The 20,173-nt window shown below is 40.5% G+C and overlaps 1 protein-coding gene across 1 annotated transcript in view; it reads right to left on the bottom strand.

Moving 5' to 3' along the window:
* Positions 1-20,173, bottom strand: part of DAPP1 (dual adaptor of phosphotyrosine and 3-phosphoinositides) — a 90,704-nt gene that overhangs the window by 13,415 nt on the left and 57,116 nt on the right. The window contains exon 4 of the mRNA XM_006893110.1: positions 11,358-11,488. Within this exon, the coding sequence (XP_006893172.1) occupies positions 11,358-11,488 (131 nt within the window). The remainder of the gene's footprint in view (positions 1-11,357; positions 11,489-20,173) is intronic.

The following is a 20,173-nucleotide window of genomic DNA, read 5'->3' as shown; positions in this document are numbered from 1 at the left end:
CACACACACACACACACACACACACTGGCAAAACTAATTTTTAAGTAAAATTATATGGTTTATTTATTTGTAAATGTTTTATTATTTATCCTTCTATTTTAATAATTATTGTATGAAGTATTTGTCAGTATGAAATTGAGTTAATATACCCAGCATAATGTTCTCCAATCTCTCCTGAGTTACATATATAATCTCTAAAGGCTCATATTCCGTGGAGCAAATGTTCAAGCACATCGGTTTATATATACTTGACGCTTCTAAAAGAATCTGAAAGGATAATGACCCATTCGTTTTTAACCTCCATATTATTCATTTAAGGTTAACAAAAACAAAATCACATACTTAACTAGCACTAATGATGGTAGTAATGGGCTCAGGTGTGTCAGCGATGATGAGGATGGTGCTGGATAGGACAGGCTTCAGACCTATTGTTTATAGTGTCACGATGAGTCGTACTCAATTAAACAGCACATAACCACAACAACAACAACATGATGTAAAAAATAGAGGGAAGTTGTGTGAATTGCATAAATAGAAATTTGCACAAGGACACTAAAGTTAAGAAATTTTTAATATATTTCTGAATAAGTTGAATTCTTGGTAAGGTATTTTGTCTTACGTTATATCACAATATGCCCGATATTAGCAAGAAAAAAGAATAAAAACTGGGAAATGACTTGGTTGAAGCCAAGGTTCTTTTTATGGGGAGTTTCCAGAGTATTTTTCCCCCGTAATGTAAATTCTCCCTACCATGTAAAAAAGAGGAACAACCACAACCACATAAAAAAGAGAAAAAAATATTTAAAGCAAGATATAATGACTGCTTGTTTTAAATGTTTTGTGCCATTAAGATATGATAAACTTTTCAGGTGCCCATTCAAATAATGTTAAAATGAAATTGGTAATTTGATATCACATAATTAGTGATTTATTTTTAATTTAATTTAGGCCATCTTTTATGAAAAGTCAAAAATTAATATGTGGAGGTTTTGATGGTTATTATTTGCATAGAATAAATAAATGACAAAATTGTTATATTGAAGATTCTCATAGAATCATTACTTGAAATCAAGCCAAAGAATTCTACCTTACCCTCATTGAAATAGTATGTTATCAATGTAGTCATTCTCCAAGAGCTTGATAGATAAATAGAGGCTGGAGAGAGGATTACTGAAAATATTCAATTTCTTCAATGTATCAGGAAGTAAGATAAAAAAAGTAACAGATTTACAAAAAAAAAAAAACCCCACAAATCTATCATCTGTAACAGTAAAGGTATAAACGCTTAAAGAGAAAGGATTAGTCTTCTTTCCTTCCTGCCACCCTGCCTAACTGCTAGCCTGCTGATTTGTTTCCTTGCTTTTCTTAATAATATATTTTAAAAGCCATTAAGTGGTATAAAGCAAGGAAGGTGTAGTTATGAGTGGGCAAGAGGATTGCAGTCTGGGACTAGGAATAAAGAGGACATATGTACACCTGTCAATCTGTACACCTGTCACCTGAACTAAAGTATCCCTGATCTGAGCCATAGTCTTTTGTGTCACCTCATATGGACATAAGGGAGCTCTGGTGGCCTAGGGGTAAGAAGCTGTGTTGCAATTAATTCAAAGGCATGTGACTCGAATCCACCACCTTCTTCTGAGGTAAAAGGATGGCAGTTGCCTCCTGTGCAATTAACTGTTTCTAAAAACTCTCTGGAGGATCAGCTATGAGTCATTTCCTTCTCTGTAGTATACACCAACAACATATACACATAAAAGTTGGACAATGGATAAGGATATCTAAAGAAGAATTGGTGTCTGTCTTTGAATTGTGGTGTTGGTGAAGAATATGAAATTTACTACAGACTGTCAAAAGAACAAAGGCATTTGTTTTGAAAGGCATTTGTCTTCTTAGAAGTAAGGCTACTGAGACAAAGTCTGAGATACTTTGGACATGTTATTACAAGGGACCAATCTTTGGAAAAGGACATTGTGCCTACAACAGTGCCCTCAAGTAGAGCGGCAATTCTGAGAATGGTGCAGGATCAGGGAGGGTTTGATTCTGTTGTATATATGGTCACTGTGACGTAAAGCCAATTCGACAGAACTAAATAATGCATAGTGAAGGAACCCAAATTGGGTTCAAATAGCGTCTCTGTGTCTGATGCCTGTGGTAGGCATCTGGTGGACAATGAAGCCTGAACATGGTGAAGAGGGCTGCCACTCAAAAAGGTGGAGGTAGTGTCTTAGTGCATATATAGTGTCAATGGCTGAGTTGACTCGTAGACGTCTTTGATAAGGGCAGTTATAGCAGTGATTTGGAATGTGATGTTGGAGCCTGAGTTGGCAGTATAGGAGAGGGTAGTGACTGCAATAGTTGGAGACTGGTAAGATTGATAGAAGCCATATTCTTCACTAACAGGAGAAGGGAGTTAAGAGATATGACTAGAGGAAACCTAAAATGAATGTTGTGTTATTGGATTGGGATTGGAGGCATCAGTCCTAATCACTGTGAAATCATAGGTTAATCAATAAATAGATATGTAAATGTGTGTATATATAATACATATATACATGCATAAAGAGCCATCGTGGTTTCAGGGTAAATCGGTGCCTCAAACTCTCTCAGCAACTCTGCTACCTAGAGAACCTTTAGGGCAGTTCTACTGTGACACATGGGGTTGCTCTGTGTTTAAACTGACTTGACAACACCAGAAGAAGAACTGATGCCTTTGAGTTGTGGTGTTGGAGAAGAGTACTGAATATTCTACGGACTGCCAAAAAAACAAACAATGTTTTGGAAAAGTTGGAACCAAAGTGCTCCTTGGAGACAATGAAAGTGAAACTTCATCTCATGTGTTTTGGGCATGTTGTTAAGAGGGACCAGTTCTTGGAAAAGGAAGGACACCATACTTGGAAAGGTGGAGGGTCAACCAAGAAAGGGAAGACTATCAAGGAGATGGATTGACAAAGTGACTCCAATGGTGGGCTCGAATATGTTAGAGGTGATGAAGATGGCACAGACGAGGGCAGGGTTCAGATCCATTGTTCATATGACCACTTTGAATTGTAGTTGCCTCAGTGGCACTTTATGACAACAATAATACGTTTATGCATCCATCCATATTTCCTTAGTGCTGAGCAGGCTTGAATAGTAGCATTTCAGTAATAATTACTTATCACTCAAATCTTATTTTATAAAATTACACTCTACAAATGAGAAAGGAGACTAGGGGAACTTTTTGAAGAAATGGATGATTTAAGAAGTGAGCACATAAGTTCAAGATAAGCTTGGAACATCTTGCTGCTTTAAAAGGCCTTTAGCTGGCCAAAGTGAGGGAAATGTGAAGAATAAAAATGAATAATTAGCCACAAGTATAGCCCACTGGCATAAAAAATGACTGAATAAATGAGGAGAAAGAATAAAAAGCATTTCCTTAAATAATATATGTAAATCAGAGAATCAGCAGATGACAAAAATCATAGCTATAATTAGGCTGTCAAGAAAAATATCAATGGCTATTGGAATTGGTGATAAGAGTTTAGTGAGCAAATGGATATTTACACAGTCCTAATAATATCCTCACAAAATATTTGCTAGTAACAAAGGGAACAACGTGATTTGAAAGCAATCAGACACCACCTTAAATCTAGTTCAAATTTTTGCATTCTAATGGGACAAACGGAAATCCTGTGCCACCCGAGATGACGCATGACAAGTAAAGCTTGATTGCTGTGGTATTCCTAACAAAAAGGAATAATTTCAATCCAATCATTAGTTAATGCTAGACAGGGGAAGATTGAGGAACAACCTACAAGATAACTGGCCTTTCTCTTTCAGAACTGTTAAAGTCAAGAGAAGACTGAGGAAGTATTCCAAACTGAAGACTAAAGAAACAAAATGACACAATATATGTGATTTTTCACTGGAGAACAATTTCTATTTTTAAGACTAAGGTACAGCTGATTCAAGCCATGAGATTTTCGGTTGCTTCCTATGCATCTGAAAGTTGGGCAATGAATAAGGATGACTGAAGAAGAATCAATGTCTTTGGCTTGTGGTGCTGGAGAAGAGTACTGAATAGTCTATGGATTGCCAAACAAACAAGCCTGTTTTGGAAGAAGTACAAAGAGGGTGCTCCTTAGAGGCACAGTCAGTGAAGCTCACATACTTTGGGCATGTTGTCAGAAGAGGAAACGATATGATGCTGGAAAAGGTGATGGATCCAAAAAAGAAAAGGAGACTTCAACAAAATGGATTGACATAGTGACTGTAACAATGGACTTGAGTATATCAGAGATGGTGAGGATGGCACAGGAGAGGGCAAGGGTCAGGTCTATTGTTCATAGGGTCACAATGAGTTTTAATTGATTTGACAGCACCTAACCCATGGCCTTTCCAATTACTTGCTAAATATTTGAGACCTGGACAATGAATAGGGAAGACAAAACAGGATTGATGCTTTTGAGCTGTGGTGTTGGTAAAGAGTACTGAATACCCCATGGACTGCCAAAAGAACAAACAAATACATCTTGGAAGAAGTGCAGTTAGAGTGCTCTTTAAAGGTAGGGATGATAAAGCTTCATCTCACATTTGGCTTGTTGCTAGAAGAGGCTATTTCTTAAAGAGGGACATCATGCTCGGAAAGGTGGAGGGTCAAAGAAAGAAAGGAAGATTCTCAACCAGATGGACTGGCACAGTGACTGATGCAATGTGTTCTAGTGTGTCAGGAAATGTGATGGTGGCACAGGATAGGAGAGGGTCACTATGGGATCCCAAGCGCTCGACTCAATGGAACCTAACAGCAACAACAACAGTATGACACATTCAAATAATGCAGTACTAAGAAGTGTACTTTAATGGATTGTCAAAGACTGCAAAAAACAAAAGACTGCAATGGTATGGAAGTTGGTTTTCACAAGTGTAACTATTTACAAATGAAAATATTATAAAATCTATGTGTCTATTTATCATCTATATCTATCATCTATCTATCTATCTATCTATCTATCTATCTATCTATCTATCCATCCATCCATCCATCTATCCATCATCTATCCTTCCTCTCAATCTCCCCCCCCCCAAAAAAAGACTGTAAAGATAGGCATGGAAATACTAACTGTGGGGAGAAACTTCAAGGACAGAATACTGAGTGGGCCAACATGCAAAGGTGGTATACAAAAAGAGGAACTACAAAATATGTCAAAGAGATAACAATAAAGGAACATGTTGCAGAAGTAAAGGAAACAGATATTTTTGAAAGAAGGAATTGTTAAGAATGTCAAATGCCACAAGAGAGAAGCTCAGAAAACTAAAGTTTCAGATATGACTTGTTCTGTGTCAGACCCTAAATGGATTATCTCATTTAACTTCTACCAAAATTTCTAATCAGTACCTCATATCAAACATGTCCAAACTCTTTCCCCCCATCAGTCAAGCTCTTTCCTCCTACAGTCTGAAGCATCTCAGTAAATGGCAGGACTATTTCCTTTTTTTGCTCTTTCTTTCATAAACCACATTCATTAAATATCATTCCTTTTACCTTCAAAACATATTCTAAATTTGACCAGTTTTTACCTTCCCACCTCCACTTTAAATTAATGACATCTCTTACTTGGACTGCTTTTTATAAAATTACTCTAGGGGACCCTCTCAGCTGGCTTCCTTGTCTCTATCTCCAACTTTGTCTCCACTTTGATTTTTTTTGCAATTTAAACACTTACATTGCACAAAGTTGTCACTGTGTTTCTCTTCAATATTTAAAACAAAATTAAGTTCCTCACCATGTCCTACATTACTTTTAGTGCTTTATAAAAAAGGTATAAGGGGAGCTTTGGTGGCCTAGTGGCAAGGAGCTCCAACTACAATCCCAGAGGCACACAGTTCGAATCCACCAGATGCTCTGCTGGGAAAAGGAGGGACAATCTCCTCCTGTACCAGTCAGATCTGATTTGACGGTACACACACACACACACACACACACACACACACACACACACACACACGCTATACTGGAAAATAATAATTTTTTTACTCCATATTGCAATGTGTTTCAGGTCATGGTCTTCACAATTATTTGCTATGCATCAGAGAGCTGGACAATGATTAAGGATGACAGAAGAATTGATGCCTTTGAGTTGTGGTGCTGAAGAAGAGAGCTGAACTTACCATGGACTGCTAAGAAAACAAATAGGTCTTTTTTTTTTTTTTTAATAGGTCTGTCTTGGAGAGGGTGAAACCAATTTTCTCCTTGGAGGCTAGGGTTTTGAAGCTCTGTCTCACATACTTTGGGCAGGTGGCGAGGAGGGACTGGACCTTGGAGAAGGACATCATGCTCAGAAGAATGGAGGGACAGTGCAAGAGAGGAAGACCCCGGATAAGTTGGATTGATACAGTAACTGGTGTAATGGAAGTAGGTGTGTCAGAGTCAGTGAGACTGGCTCAGGACAAGGCCAACTTCAGAGCTGCTGTTCTTAGGGTCACAATGATTGCAGGTGAATTGACAGCACATCATAGCAACAACAACAACATTGCAGGGTGTTTAGTCTCCATGACTGCTGCAAAACAGTTTGCTATACATTTCCTCTCATTTCTGTATGCCTTGCAAGCAAGGTACTAACAGTTCCTTGTTTCAGACCAACTTTAAAGCATATTTATAAGGCAAACAGCCTTGGAAGCTCGAAATAGTGTCTTCATTCACATTCCTACTGTCTATTATAAAATATTTGGGTTGGCTACTTTTATGTTTGTTGTTGCTGGACAATGATTAAGGATGACAGAAGAATTGATACTTTTGAGTTGTGGTGCTGGGGAATGGAACGAAACATCCCATGGTCTGCCAAGAGAACAAATAGATATGTGTTAGAGAAGGTGCAAGCCATTTTCCTTAGAGAAAAGGATGATGAAACATTGTCTTATATACTTTGGACATGTTGTTAGGAGCAACCAGACCTTCAAAAAGGAAATGATGCTCAGAAAAGTGAAGGAGGGGAAGGGAAGACCCTCAATGAGATAGATTGACACAGTAACTGTAGCAGTGGGCTAACATGTGGCAGAGAGAGTGAGGATGGCACAGGATAGAGCAGAGTTCAGCTCCGTTGTTCAGAGGAATTCTATGAGTCGATGAGATCTAATAACAATAGAAAACACCACCACAATTTCAGAGTTTCCCTCCTGTATTGCCTCCTGTTGTGTGTGTGCGTGCCAGGCAGCTCTCTTCACTATGAGTAACAAACAGGTTCATCCATGACCTTGACTGTTGAGTCTTCCATGAAAGTGAAACAGATGAATTTTTAGTTTACATGTAAAGTCTTAGATTTTTATTTTATTATTATTTTTTTCAGTTCTTGACACCCATTAATGCTACCATTCACAACGTGACAGCCAAAACCACTCACCAATATCCAAGCACCCAAGCTGGAAAGTCCCAGTTCCTGAAGAACTCTACTCCCATCCATGCCCTCATTACCTCAATAAGTGCATTTGCTACTTGGTTGCATCTAACTTACTTGACACCAGCATGCTGTCCTTCTTGTTGCAATCTGGTTCCCACGTCGGGATTTTTTACAGTCCCCTTTCCCTGGAATATCATCTTCTAAATCTTGACATGAGTCCGTCCTTCCTTTTATTGGGATCTGCTAAATGTTTCCTTTTCAAAGTAGCCTCCTCTGCTTTCTCTTCCCCCAGGTTTTATGTTATTTTCATTTTATCTTCTTATTTTTCTTTTTATGACTTCTTACTCTCTGGCTTATATTATTACTCTGGTCTTGGCCTGTGATCCCCACTTTAATATAAGTTCAAAGAGGGCAGGGCCTTGGTCTTAGGCATTGACAAGTATCCAGGGTTTAAAATAGTCCTCACAAGAAAGGAAATTATTTTTTATCTCTCTCTCAAACCCAACTTTATCATTTTCACAAAATGATAGTTTTTTTTCCAACACACAGTTGCCAAAAGGTAATAAACAGTATTACAGAAGTATGCATGGTGTTTTTGAGCAACAGGACATCTGTTTTCACTTTCACTTCAAGCAAGAAGTTCATTTTATTATAAACAGAACCTAGTTCTCTTTCTCCATGGCCAGAGATTGAGTAAGAACTTCAGTTCAAAAGAAAAGGCAGAATCAGAAGGGTTTTCAGGTTGGAGATGGAGGTACAGCACCAATGTGACCAATGCAGGAAATCAGGGAAGGCTAAGAACATGTACAGTCAGTAAGAAGCAAGGACATGTTTCCTGGACCAGACAGCTTCCCTGACCATGCTGGTCAAGATATCAATGGCTTGTTACTGTGGAGTAATGAAAACTATTACAGAAATGATTAGAAAGCCTGTACAGTTTTCTGTCCATATTAATGCAAAATGACTTTCATGAGCTTCTCATTGTGCACTGTCCCCACTGGGCCTCCCTGCTCTTTTCATCAAAAGGAATCGATAGAAGAATGGCTGAGGCTACCAATAAGGTCAGTGTTGGGAGGGAAAAGGATGATTCCCTTTCTTGGCCATTAAGAGGCAAGTTTACCTGCTCTGGATGAGGTGCGATATACCATGGTTATCAGACTTCTACAGTGGATGGAACAGCAATTTGGAAGTTTCAAAGTTTTGAGAACTATTAGGTAACTTTTTGTTTTGTCAAATAAACATAACACAATTTAAAAAGTACCAGCTCCAATGATCTGGTGAGGTCATAGTTGCAAAGATGGTGTCTCTCCGGCGGTTTCCAAGACAAGGTTCTTTTAATATGTAAAAAGAGGCATATTCTGTCGGTACCAAGGAGGGTCTTTTAAATTTTTCTTAAGCTAACACCATCATCATAATTTCCTAAAAGAGAGGGGATTTTTAATACTGAAAATAGGACGCATGTAATTTTAGTATAAAAGTGTTAATAAATTTCACAAGTTGAGCCTCGTAAAACACTCATTGCTTCATTTCATATTGTTCTCATTTCTTAGTGGACCCAAGAATACACCATCCCTGACCTAACCATGGATCTGCAGAGCAGAATCACATGTATGGGGGCTTGGAGAGAGTCTGAGACCAGAAATGTGAGAAAACAGAGATTGAGTGAGAGAAGGGCCGTTGGGTCGCATTATAGGCACAACACTACATCCTCACAGGGAACTGAGTCACCCAGTGACCTCCATTTCTCCAATTGTTTGGCAGTGTGTGTTTAGACACACATAGTATATGTGATAGGATTTGATTGGCTGTGAGTAGAGACAGTTATGTTAAGTGTAGCAGAAGGAGAAAGTGAAGTCAAACTGAAAACCCACATGAGAGTGACGTTGAAGTGATTGGTGGTTGGGTAAGGAAGAGTAAAGAGGAAGCTTAGGAGAGGACTGTTGATTAGAAAACAAGAATCAGAGGGTTAAGTCTTTATCTAGGCTTTAGTCTTTTTTTAACTTAGTCTACTTATCATCCTACTTTCCTCAATTTTTTTTTTCATTCTGAGAATTTTCTGCTTGAACTCTATCAAAGCCAGTATATCCCAGGATTTTTATTTTTAAATAGATGTAGCATAAAAACAAATGCTTAATATGGTTCATGAACCAGGTTAAGTTATAAAACCACAAGGAAGAGCTATGCTGTCTGTTCTTAGGAAGTCTCAAGCTGGTCAAGAAGGCAGACATATTTGCAGGTTGTTATAGTTATGCTACCTGAAAGGAAGCTCTGGTGGTCAGCTGGTAAGGAGCTGTGTTACCTATCCAAAGGCAGGTGGTTCAAAGCCACCAACAGCTCCTCAGGAGACGGATGGACAATCTCTTCCTGGAGGGTCAGCTTATTAGTCAGTTCCAACTCAAAGGCAAATGACAACAACATGCTACCTGCAAATGTGTAAAGGAGCTCTGTTAGCACAGTGGTTAAGCACTCAGCAGTAAACTATAAGGTTAGTGGTTAGAAGCCAACCAGTGGCTCCAAGAAGGAAAATACCTAGTGATCTACTCCTGTAACAATGATAGCTTAGGAAGTGCTCAAGGAAGTCCTACTCTGTCTTACAGGGCTACTCTGAGTATGAATCTACTTGACAACACATAACTATAAGTGGTACAGTAAAGAGTCATGGGTGGCTCAAACTATTGAGTGCTCAGCTATGAATCAAAAAGTATGCAACCAGAGTTACCTCAGAAGAAAGTCCTGGCAAAGATCACATCCCATAGAATCCCTATTAGCTGGACTTGACTCCATGGCAACCATTTCCTTTTTAAATGTTAGCAGTTTGTTAATGACAGTTTCAGGTAAGCAGGGAGGGCTCTGGAGCATGAAAAGCAGCCTTTGAATAGAAGCTACTAAGGGGTTCAAGGAAGACTTCCTGGAAGATATTGATCACTAACACTTGTCTTGAAGGATGACTGTATATGCCAGCGCTGGCAATCTTCCCAATTTAGGAAGGGGAGAAGGAGCATATTTAGAGGAATACACATGAAAGAGAGAAGCACGTTCTACTTGACAAGTGTGAGAGGCGAGCAGAGTACAGGAGGATAATGAAGAGAGAGGCACTGGGGCTTTGCATCAGGGAATCAGGGACGGCATGCTATGAATCTGTTCTTAAATAAAGAGTTCTATAGTGGCAGAGTAGGAAAAGAACTGCCAGCACAGGAGGGACACATGCTTTAATATCATTTGTAACTGAACATCCTCAAGTGACTATTTTTAAAGTGTAATGATTGCTACCTAAAAGTACTTTTTGAGCTTTCATCAGAGCATTGTTCTCTTTTCAGCTGTGCAAATCCAGGTCACTTCCACAAGGAGTATTCAACAGTCAGGGAAGAGAAAAATGGTGAAGCCTTGAGAATAGTGAAAGGAGGGACTGCTGGAAAGGGGGAAATGATTGTGGGTCACAGCTGACAGAACAAACACAAATGGAATCTCAGAAGAACAATGAGTGCCCCAGTTGTGCTCAAACGAAACCGTGCCCTGAGCTCCAGAGATGTGCAGTTGCTGTCTCTCTGTACACATCAGTCAGTGAAGGGAAAAGCCTGCAGGCTATTATGACACCCCAGGATTTTATAATATATACAGAGAATACTTTTCTACTATAAGCAGTTGTAAACAAACCAACCCTCTCAATATAAGAACCTTATCCAGAAATAGCAATCTAGTCAGCCTCTTCCATCATCAGCTTATTTGGCTAAGGATGAGAATTCAGGTTTTATTTTAAAAAGTATTTACAATTCTCTCACTACTGCGCTGTATAGTTTACACATTTACTCTAGACGGATGAATGAGCCATGGACCTGTCACCTTGTTTCCTTGCCCAAAGTTTATATTCTAAGTTAGAATTTGTATGTGAAGATATGTAGTTAGGAAACGAGGATTTTGCTCTTGCTGTACTTAACACTTGTAGACAATGAGAGTGCTGTGGTCAAGTTGGCAGTCACTTACAGAAGGAGCAGTGGGCACAAGATCGTTTTCTGTTCTTCCTGTCTGCATTGCTGTGTGAACTCGCACAGATTCGTAAATGGAAGGCTCTTCCACTTTCCTCGGATAAGGGTGCTTCAGGACAATCAGAGTGCCTAATACAGAACAACAACAACAGAAAACGTGGTCAAATAGTGCCACCACAAGGGAAAGAACTCGGTAATGGTGGCTGCATGCACAGTCCCCTTGTTTATTCCTGGTTCATTTTCTCAGAACTTATGGAGTAGAAACTTAGATCAGTCATTCTAGCTGGACAAACACAAACCCCAAATTCCTTATTGCCAACGAATTGATCACAACTCATAAACTGTGAGTTGGAGAACATATTGCAGTTGTCAACAATTTCATCTTACTTGGATCCATAATTAACACCCTTGGTACTAGCTAGTCAGGAGATCTACTGCACTGGAAAAGTCTGCAGTCAGGGATCTCTCCAAATTATTGAAGACTAATGATGCCACCTCGAGGACTAAGGTGTGTCTGGTTCAGGCCATGGTCATTTCAATCACTTGCTATGCATCTGAGAGCTGGACAATGAATAAGGACGACAGAAGAAGAACGATGCCTTTGAACTGTGGTGTTGGAGAAGAATGCTGAGCATCCCATGGACTGCCAATAGAACAAACAAATATGTCGTAGAGAAAGTACAGCCAGAATGTTTCTTGGGGGCAAGGATGTTGCTAGAAGAGGCTATTCCTTGAGAGGGACACTAAGCTTGGGACAGTGGAGGGTAGGAAAGAAAGAAGAGCTTCAACCAGATGGATTGACCAGTGACTGCTCAATGGGCTCTAGTGTGTCAGAGATTGTGAGGATTGCCCAGAGTAGGAAAGGGTTCAGATCTGGGGATGCTATGGATTGTCCCTGACTTGATGGCACCTAACAACAAAATCAACATAAGCTGTGTACTGAAAGTACAGAGCAATAGAAGACAAGTTCTGGCTTTCTGGTCCTCAGAACAAAGCTCTCGAGGCATAGTCCGTAGGAAGCTAACTCAGAGACCTCGCCTCTCTAGTGGTCTTAATCTGCCATATGTTCCTTGGGAGAAAGATAGGTAATCTTCTCCCATGGGATTTACAGCGTCAGACAATCAATGGAGGGTCAGCTGTGGGTCAGTTCCAACCAGACAGCAGTGAGTTTTTAAGTCTCTCAAACTACAAAGAGAAGCAGCCATGTGACTAAACAGGGTGATGAGACCAACATTAGCAACACAATCAAGGTTGGGACTGGAGAAACCTTCTGTGAGATGTTTATGACAAGCATCAAGGAAGAGACCACATTAAAGCTAAAACAATGATTGGAAATGTGTATGTGTGTGTGTGTGTGTGTGTGTGTGTGAGAGAGAGAGAGAGAGAGATAAAGTCTCTGTGTGGTGCAAATGGTTAACACACTTGGCAAAAGTTTGGAAGTTCAAGACACCCAGAGGGCACTTGGAAGAAAGGTCTGGAGATCTATGTCTGAAAAAATCAGCCATTGAAAAATCCCATGTGGCCACAGGTTCACCCTGACACTCATCGAGTCACCACAGGTGGAATCAGTTTGTTGTGTTTGTTTTTTTTTTTTAAATTTTTAAAAATTGTGTACTGGTTTACATGCAAAGTTCATAAAATTAATATATGTTGTTTTTCACATGGGATCTTTCCCCTTTCCTTTGCCCACCCCTCCCTGGGTGGAATCAGTTTGATGGCAACTAGCTATTCCAATTGTCCAGATGGACTTCACAGATGTCATGGGAACAAAACCACTGAGGTAGGAGGATTGGCTACATGTTGACCTGATGTTTCACCAATTCCAGAGGAAACTTGTAAAAACTATCAGTGAACCTTAAAAAAAGTGAGCCATAGCATGCTCACCTTCCTCCTAAACCCCAATTAACTACATAAATGAAACAAAGCCTTTGTTTCTTTTCAAACTACTAACAACATAAAACCCATTACACTGAGCAGAAACTTACTCATAGCTGACCTTCCCTGGAGTTTCCAAGGCTGTATCTGTAAGCAAGAAGGCTGTTCATCTTTCTTTTGTGGATCTGAACCACCAGAGAAGCACTGACTTTGGGTTAGCAGTGCAACTCCTACAGATGACACCAACAGAGCTCCCCCGTTTCTCTTAAATGAATGCAAAACAAACAGGCAGGTGCTTACGTATAATTGCCTCCAATGTGATCTGGAGGGGGAGAGGGCCAGGCAGAAGTAGCTCGCTCAGCAGGGCCAAGTGTGTCTTTGGGGGCTTAGGAACTTTCATCTGAGAACTCAGAATACTTCCCACTCAGCACTTCTGCCATTCCCCCCACCCCCCAGAACTTCTCTCTTCCCCCAATCCACCAGTCAATCATAAACCAGAAACTATGGCTATAAAAAAGGTAAACTGATCCCCTCACTACCATCTCCTTCTTATGACTTCTTGCTTTTTTATTTCACTGTTGTTGTTGTCTGCCGCTAAGTCAGAATCAACTCATAGCTGACCTTCCAACAGGGTTTCAGGGGCAGTTAATCACATAGAAGGAGATTTCCCCTCTTTCTCCCTAGTAGCCACAGGTTGATTTGAACCATGGGCCTTTGGGATTACAGTGCAGCTTCTTGCCACTAAGCCACTAAGAGCTATTTCACTAAGGTCTTTTATTGGAAAGCCCAAGATAAAACTAGAAACATTGTTGAGGTTATTGTTAGGTCACATTGAATCAAGTATGACTCATAGTGACCCTATGAATAAAAGATCTGAAGCCTGTTCTATCCTGTGCCATCTGCACATTTCCTGACACACAAGAGCCCATTACAGCAGCAACCACATCAATTCACTTGGTCAAAGGTCTTTCTCTTCTTCGCCAACCCTCCACCCATCCACCATCATGTCTCTTTTGCAGGAAAAGCCCCTCCTAGCAACATGTCCAAAATATGTGAGGCAAAGCCACATCATTCTTGCCTCCAAAGAGCACTCCAGTTATACCACATACCATATATAACATATTTGTTCTCTTGGCTGTCCATGGGATGTTCAGTGCTCTTCTTCAACACCACAGCTCAAAGGCATCAATTCTTCTTCTATCATCCTTACTCATTGTCTAGCTCTCAAATGTACAGTAAGTGATCGGAAAGACTTTGGCCTGAATCAGATGCACCTTAGTTCAAACTGACATCCTTACTCCTCAATAATATGGAGAGATCCCTATCTGCAGATTTTCCCAATGACATGCATCTCCTTATTTCCTGACTGCTGGTACCAAGTGTGTTAATTGTGGATACAAGTAAGATGAAGTTGCTGACAATTTAAGTCACCTCTCCATTCATCATGATGTTGCCTATTCGTCCAGTGGTACGAATCTTTTTCTTGACATTGAGACCTTTAGTTGTTGTTGCTATTGTTATGTGCCGTCAAGTCACTTGCTACTCACAGCGACCCTATGTACAACAGCCCTAAACTCTGCTCTGTCCTGTGCCAGTCGCACTGTCTCCAACACACCCATCCCGATTAACCCATTTACTGAATCAATCCACCTCATAGAGGGTCTTCCTCTCCTGCATTGTTCCTCCACCCTCCCAAGCATGATGTTCCTCTCCAAGGACCTGTCCCTCCTTACAACATGTCCAAAGTATTTTAGATGGAGCCTCAGAATCCTTGCCTCCAAGGAGCAGCCTGGTTTAACCCTCTCTAGGATGAATCTGTTTGTTGTCCTAGCTGTCCATGGTACCCTCAATACTCTTCTCCAGCACCACAGCTCAAAGGCATCAATTCTCCTTCTATCCTCCCTAGTCATTTTCCAACTCTCTGATGCATAACAAGTAATTGTAAAGACCATAGCCTGTATCAGACACACCTTAGTCTCCATTTAGGAGAGATGCAAATCATTCATTTATTCATTAACATTTAATGAAGTCTACCATGTGCCATGTACTTGTCTAGGCAATGAGTATGTTGTTGTTGTTGTTGCTGCTGTTGTGTACTCTCAAGTCACAACCAGCTCTTAGCTGACCCTCCAGTGGGTTTTCAGAGGCAGTTGATCACATGGGAAGAGATTGTCATCTTTCTCCCCTAGAGTAGCTGGTGGATTTGAACTGTGTGCCTCAGGAAATAAAAGAGATCTAGAGCCCTCTTTTAAACAGTTGTAGCTAAAGAAGACAGATGAAATAGTTTGGGGAAAATGATAAAAATTGAGTATCTTCTCTAACTCATTTTTGTACAGTTGGAACTGATTTATAACTGACCCTCCGGTGAGTTTTCAGATTCAAAATGTCTGTTTTGGGGTTGGTAGTGCAACTTCTCAAGAGTACTGAAGATAAACGGCATCAGGTTGGAGACTGGTCCTTGGAGAGGGACATCATATTTGGGAGAGTGGAGGGACGGTGCAGTAGAGAAAGACCCTCGGTGAGATGGATTGATTCTGTGAGTGGAGTGGTGGTAATGAGTGTGTTTGAGACGGCGAGGTTGGCACAGGAAAGAACGGCGTTTAGGGCTCTTGAGTCGCAAGTAACTCGATGGCACATAACAACAACAACAACGGCAGTGCAACTTCTTACCTACGAGGCCACCAGAGCTTTCCTGAATATCTTAGGTGGGGGAAATAAGTAGAAACTAAAAAACCAGGATAAAGGGATGAAGAGTGAAAAAAGTAGGATAAAGATAGGTGGTCAAGGAAGGTTGTAAAAAGATAATTTGAAGGATTCTATAAATTTCTTGGCCTCAAATTTGCAGTAAAAGACAGCTGATGAGGAAAGGAGGAAGGGGTGGGGGAATATCTCCTCAGCAGTTAAAAATCCCTAAGTAATAATAATAAAATAAAAAATCTTCCTAAGGAACAATGTGCTGGCTGCAAAAACAACCACGGCTTCTGAGCCCTGGGTCTGACAAAGTACTGCTGTAAAACGCAAAGAAAGAGTGCTGAGAAGAGCTGCTCTGATCTTGGCCCCAAAGTAGAACGAGAGCCTCTAGTCTCTTTTCTGCATCTAATTGATGTCAGTAGCATGGGGATCACAGTGAAAAATGGCTTTTATAGTTATCAGAAGCCCCAGGCCTGCTTTTGCAGTTGCCACATTGTCTGTGCTGTCTTTTGTCGATGTGATCCTTTCATGGGAACCAATCCAGTCAGAGAAAAAGAAGGGGCCCCTTACAGTTTGCCAGTCATAATGAAAGCAGCAATACCGAAATCTAGAGCAGCTGCTGTGCAGAGCAGAGGCTGGGAAAATATAGTGTAGCTGGGCAGACATTTGGCTGGCTCTGTTGTGACCCACCCCAGAGAAACGCCTCTAGTGCTATGCCCGCTGGTCACGTTACAATCAGGCAAAGAGCACTGGACTTGTGGCTAAAGGGCTGGGTCTCTCACTGGTGCACTGGGAATATGCTGAGCTTTGACAATCCTAAATTTTCAGCTCTTCCTCTGGCAACTCAGAATACTTGTGAAACCTGTGAGGGCTGGACCTCATTGACTTTGCTTTGTTTTTCTTAGTCTTGCAAGTTAAGTTAGTGCCACTGACAAGTGCAGTCTTACTACTTTTCTGTCACTTTCCATTCAGTCTCAGTCTTACTGTTGTTGAGTCAGAACCAACTCATAGCTGACCCTCCAAGGATTTTCAGGAGACTATACATTGCTTTTGAGTTGTGGTGCTAGAGAAGAGTATTTAATATCCCATGGACTGCCAAACAAATAAACAAACAGATATGTCCTGGAAAGGGTGCAGCCAGAGCACTCCATGGAGGCAAGGATGCTTTGCTATTCTTTGGTAAAGGAAGTCATGCTTGGAAAGATGGAGGGTCAGTGAAGGAGAGGAAGACTCCCAATGAGATGGATTGACACTGACTTCATATACTCTCATGTCTCAGAGATGATGAGGATGGCGCAGGATAGGACAGATTTCAGGATGGCTGTTCCTAGGGTCATTATGAGTCATATTTGACTTGACGGCACCTAACAACAACAGCAATGATAAACTGCCCCTCTTGCTCCCTCAGAGCTGCTACTGGATTCTAACTGTCAGAGAGGCACTGGTTTTGGGTTAAGTGCAACTCCCTGGAGAAAATGTTTTGAGTTTTCCTTCTCTAACAAGTATCTGCCTTGACCAGGACCTGGCTTTTGAAAGCTTTACTGTACTTTATTCACCAAGCTGTTTTAAACTCCATATAAAGAAGGAAAAAAATTACACAAATGTTAGATCTAATTATGCTTTGACATAAAATATTTTTAAACCCTTAAATGAAATTCCAATGCTTGTGTGTTTGGGAACATGTATTTTAAAATGTTAAGTTAAAAGAGAACTAGATGTCACATTATGGTAAGGACAGAAGTGACAGTAGTCTAGCCACCAGTTCCTCTCACACACATCCACCTGACAGTAAAGGATTGTTGAACTGCTAGCTTAAGACTCAACACAGCCTGAAAATTGGGACATTTCTGACATTTGGAGTTTCTAAGATAGTCTTCAAATTTAGAATAAATTATCAATCTATTCCATATACTTAACATGAAAAACCTCAACTTCTTTGCCATGGAGTCAGAACTGACTCATAGCTGGCCTTCCAGTAGACTGTCAGAGTTTATAAACTGCATAGGAGGAGATTGCCCGTATTTCTCTTGTGGAGCAGCTGGTGGATTCGAACCACCTGCCTTTGAGTTAGCATCACAACACTATTCACTAAGTAATTGAAGAATGGTTTAGTTGATGCTCTTAGAAGATGCACCTGCTTGATTCTCTAGTCCATAAGCAGACATGGCTGCAGGATACTGTTATTAATTTCATTTTGTTGTTGTAACAAATTGTCACGGTCTCATTGGCTTAAAATACCTCAAATTTCTTATCTTACAGATATCAACGTCAGAAAGAAGCTGTGATGGCATAGAAGGTTAAGAGCTGGGCTCTTAGCCAACAGAATGACCTCATATGAATGTGCTAACCATTCTTTGTGACAAAGATGAAGCAATCTGTTTTTTTTTGTTTTGGTTTTTTTTTTTAGGATTTATAGCTTTGGAAATCTGATGGAAGACTGCTATGAGTGTGGCAATCTCCTCAGGAGAAAGATGAGAAAGTGTGCTATGAGTGGGCATCAACTTGATGATTGTGGTTAGGTAGTGGCTTTAGGCATAGGAATCAGATGTATTACATCTTTGGTAAGAACTGCTGGAGAAGCTTAATATCAGCTGTGAAAACTAGGCCAGGTGCTGATTGTGGAACACACCACTTACTACTTATATGCAAGTTCAAACTGAAGCTAAGGAAAATGAAATCAAATCCACGAGAACCAAAATATGACCTTGAGTTTCAAAACCATCTCAGGAACAGGTTTGAGGACTTGAGAACTAATGAGCGAAGACCAGAGTAACAGGGATGATGTCATGAATATCATCCAGGAAGAGTACAAAAGGTCATTACAAAAACAGAGGAGGAAGACAAGACCAAAGTGGATGTCAGAAGAGACTCTGAATATTGCACTAGAGCACTGAGAAGCCAAAGCAAAGGCAAGAAATCGAGATATTAAGGAGCTAAACAGAAGATTTCAAAGGGAAGTGTGGGAAGACAAAGTATTATAATGAATGTGCAAAGAGCTGGAGCCAAATTCGCTCAGCATTTCTTAAACTCAAGGAACTGAAGAACAAATTCAAGCCTTGAGTTGCAATACTTAAGGATACTTCGGGCAGAATATTGAATGACCCAGGAAGTATTAAAAGAAGATGGAAAGAGTATACAAATTCATTATACCAAAAGAAATTGGCAGGCACAGAAGAATTTTATGAAACAATATATGAGCAAGAGCCTGTGGTGATGAAGGAAGAAGTTCAAGCTGCTTTGAAAGAATTGGCATAAAATAAGGCTCCAGGAATTGACAGTATACCAATTGACATATTTCAACTAACAGGTGCTGCCCTGGATGTGCTCACCAAGTTGTGCCAAGAAATCTGAAGGACAACAACTTGGTCAACAGACTGGAAGAGATCTATATTTGTTCCCATTCAAAAGAAAGGTGATCTGACAGAGCGTGGAGATTATTGAACAAAATCATTACTATAACATGCAAGCAAGATTCTGCTGAAGATTATCCAAAAACGACTGGAACAACACATCAGCAGAGAACCGCCAGAAGTCCAGGCTGGGTTCAGAAGGGGTCATAGTACTAGGAATATTGTACCTAATGTTAGAGGGGCTGGGCACTTGTGGCGTTCTTTTTGCCCCAAGTGGGGGTTGGCAGAGTGGACTTGACAGATGAACTGGGGCTCTCCGGCCCACAGTTTGCCAGCATTTGGGCAGGTCGGAATGGTGAGATACTGAAGAGTTCTCGGGTTAGACTTTCATTGTTTTTGTTCAAACATTCCTCTATGTCGTATAGCTCTGGTGTTTCCACTTGCTGTACAGTGGTAACTTGTGGTTGCTGTGAGGCTGAACACTGTGACACTAATGTGTCAAATGCGTTAATGGTTGGTTACCCATGGCAGTGTTGGATGGACCTCCCCGATTAAAATAAGCTTGGAAGGAGGAGTGGTATCCACTTCCGTAGTAGCTTGCCTCTGAAAACCCTATGAACCTGGAGAGAGGATGAAAGACACAAGTGTTGAGGACTCTCCTTCATAGGGTCGCTATGAATCGCCTGTAACTCGACGGCACTTAACAACAGCAACAATAACAATATTAGATGGATCTTGGCTGAAAGCAGGGAATACTAGAGGAATAGCTGTGTTTTATTGATCATATAAAACCATTTGACTGTGTGGACCACAACAAAGTGCGGCTAACTCTGAGAATGGGAATCCCAGAACACTTGATTGTGCTAATGCAAAACCTATACTTGAACCAGGAAGTAGT

Source organism: Elephantulus edwardii, unplaced genomic scaffold (assembly GCF_000299155.1).
Source record: "Elephantulus edwardii isolate Elephantulus edwardi_28Jun2011 unplaced genomic scaffold, EleEdw1.0 scaffold00122, whole genome shotgun sequence".
Lineage (NCBI taxonomy): Eukaryota > Metazoa > Chordata > Mammalia > Macroscelidea > Macroscelididae > Elephantulus > Elephantulus edwardii.
This window is presented reverse-complemented; position numbering and strand designations above follow the sequence as displayed.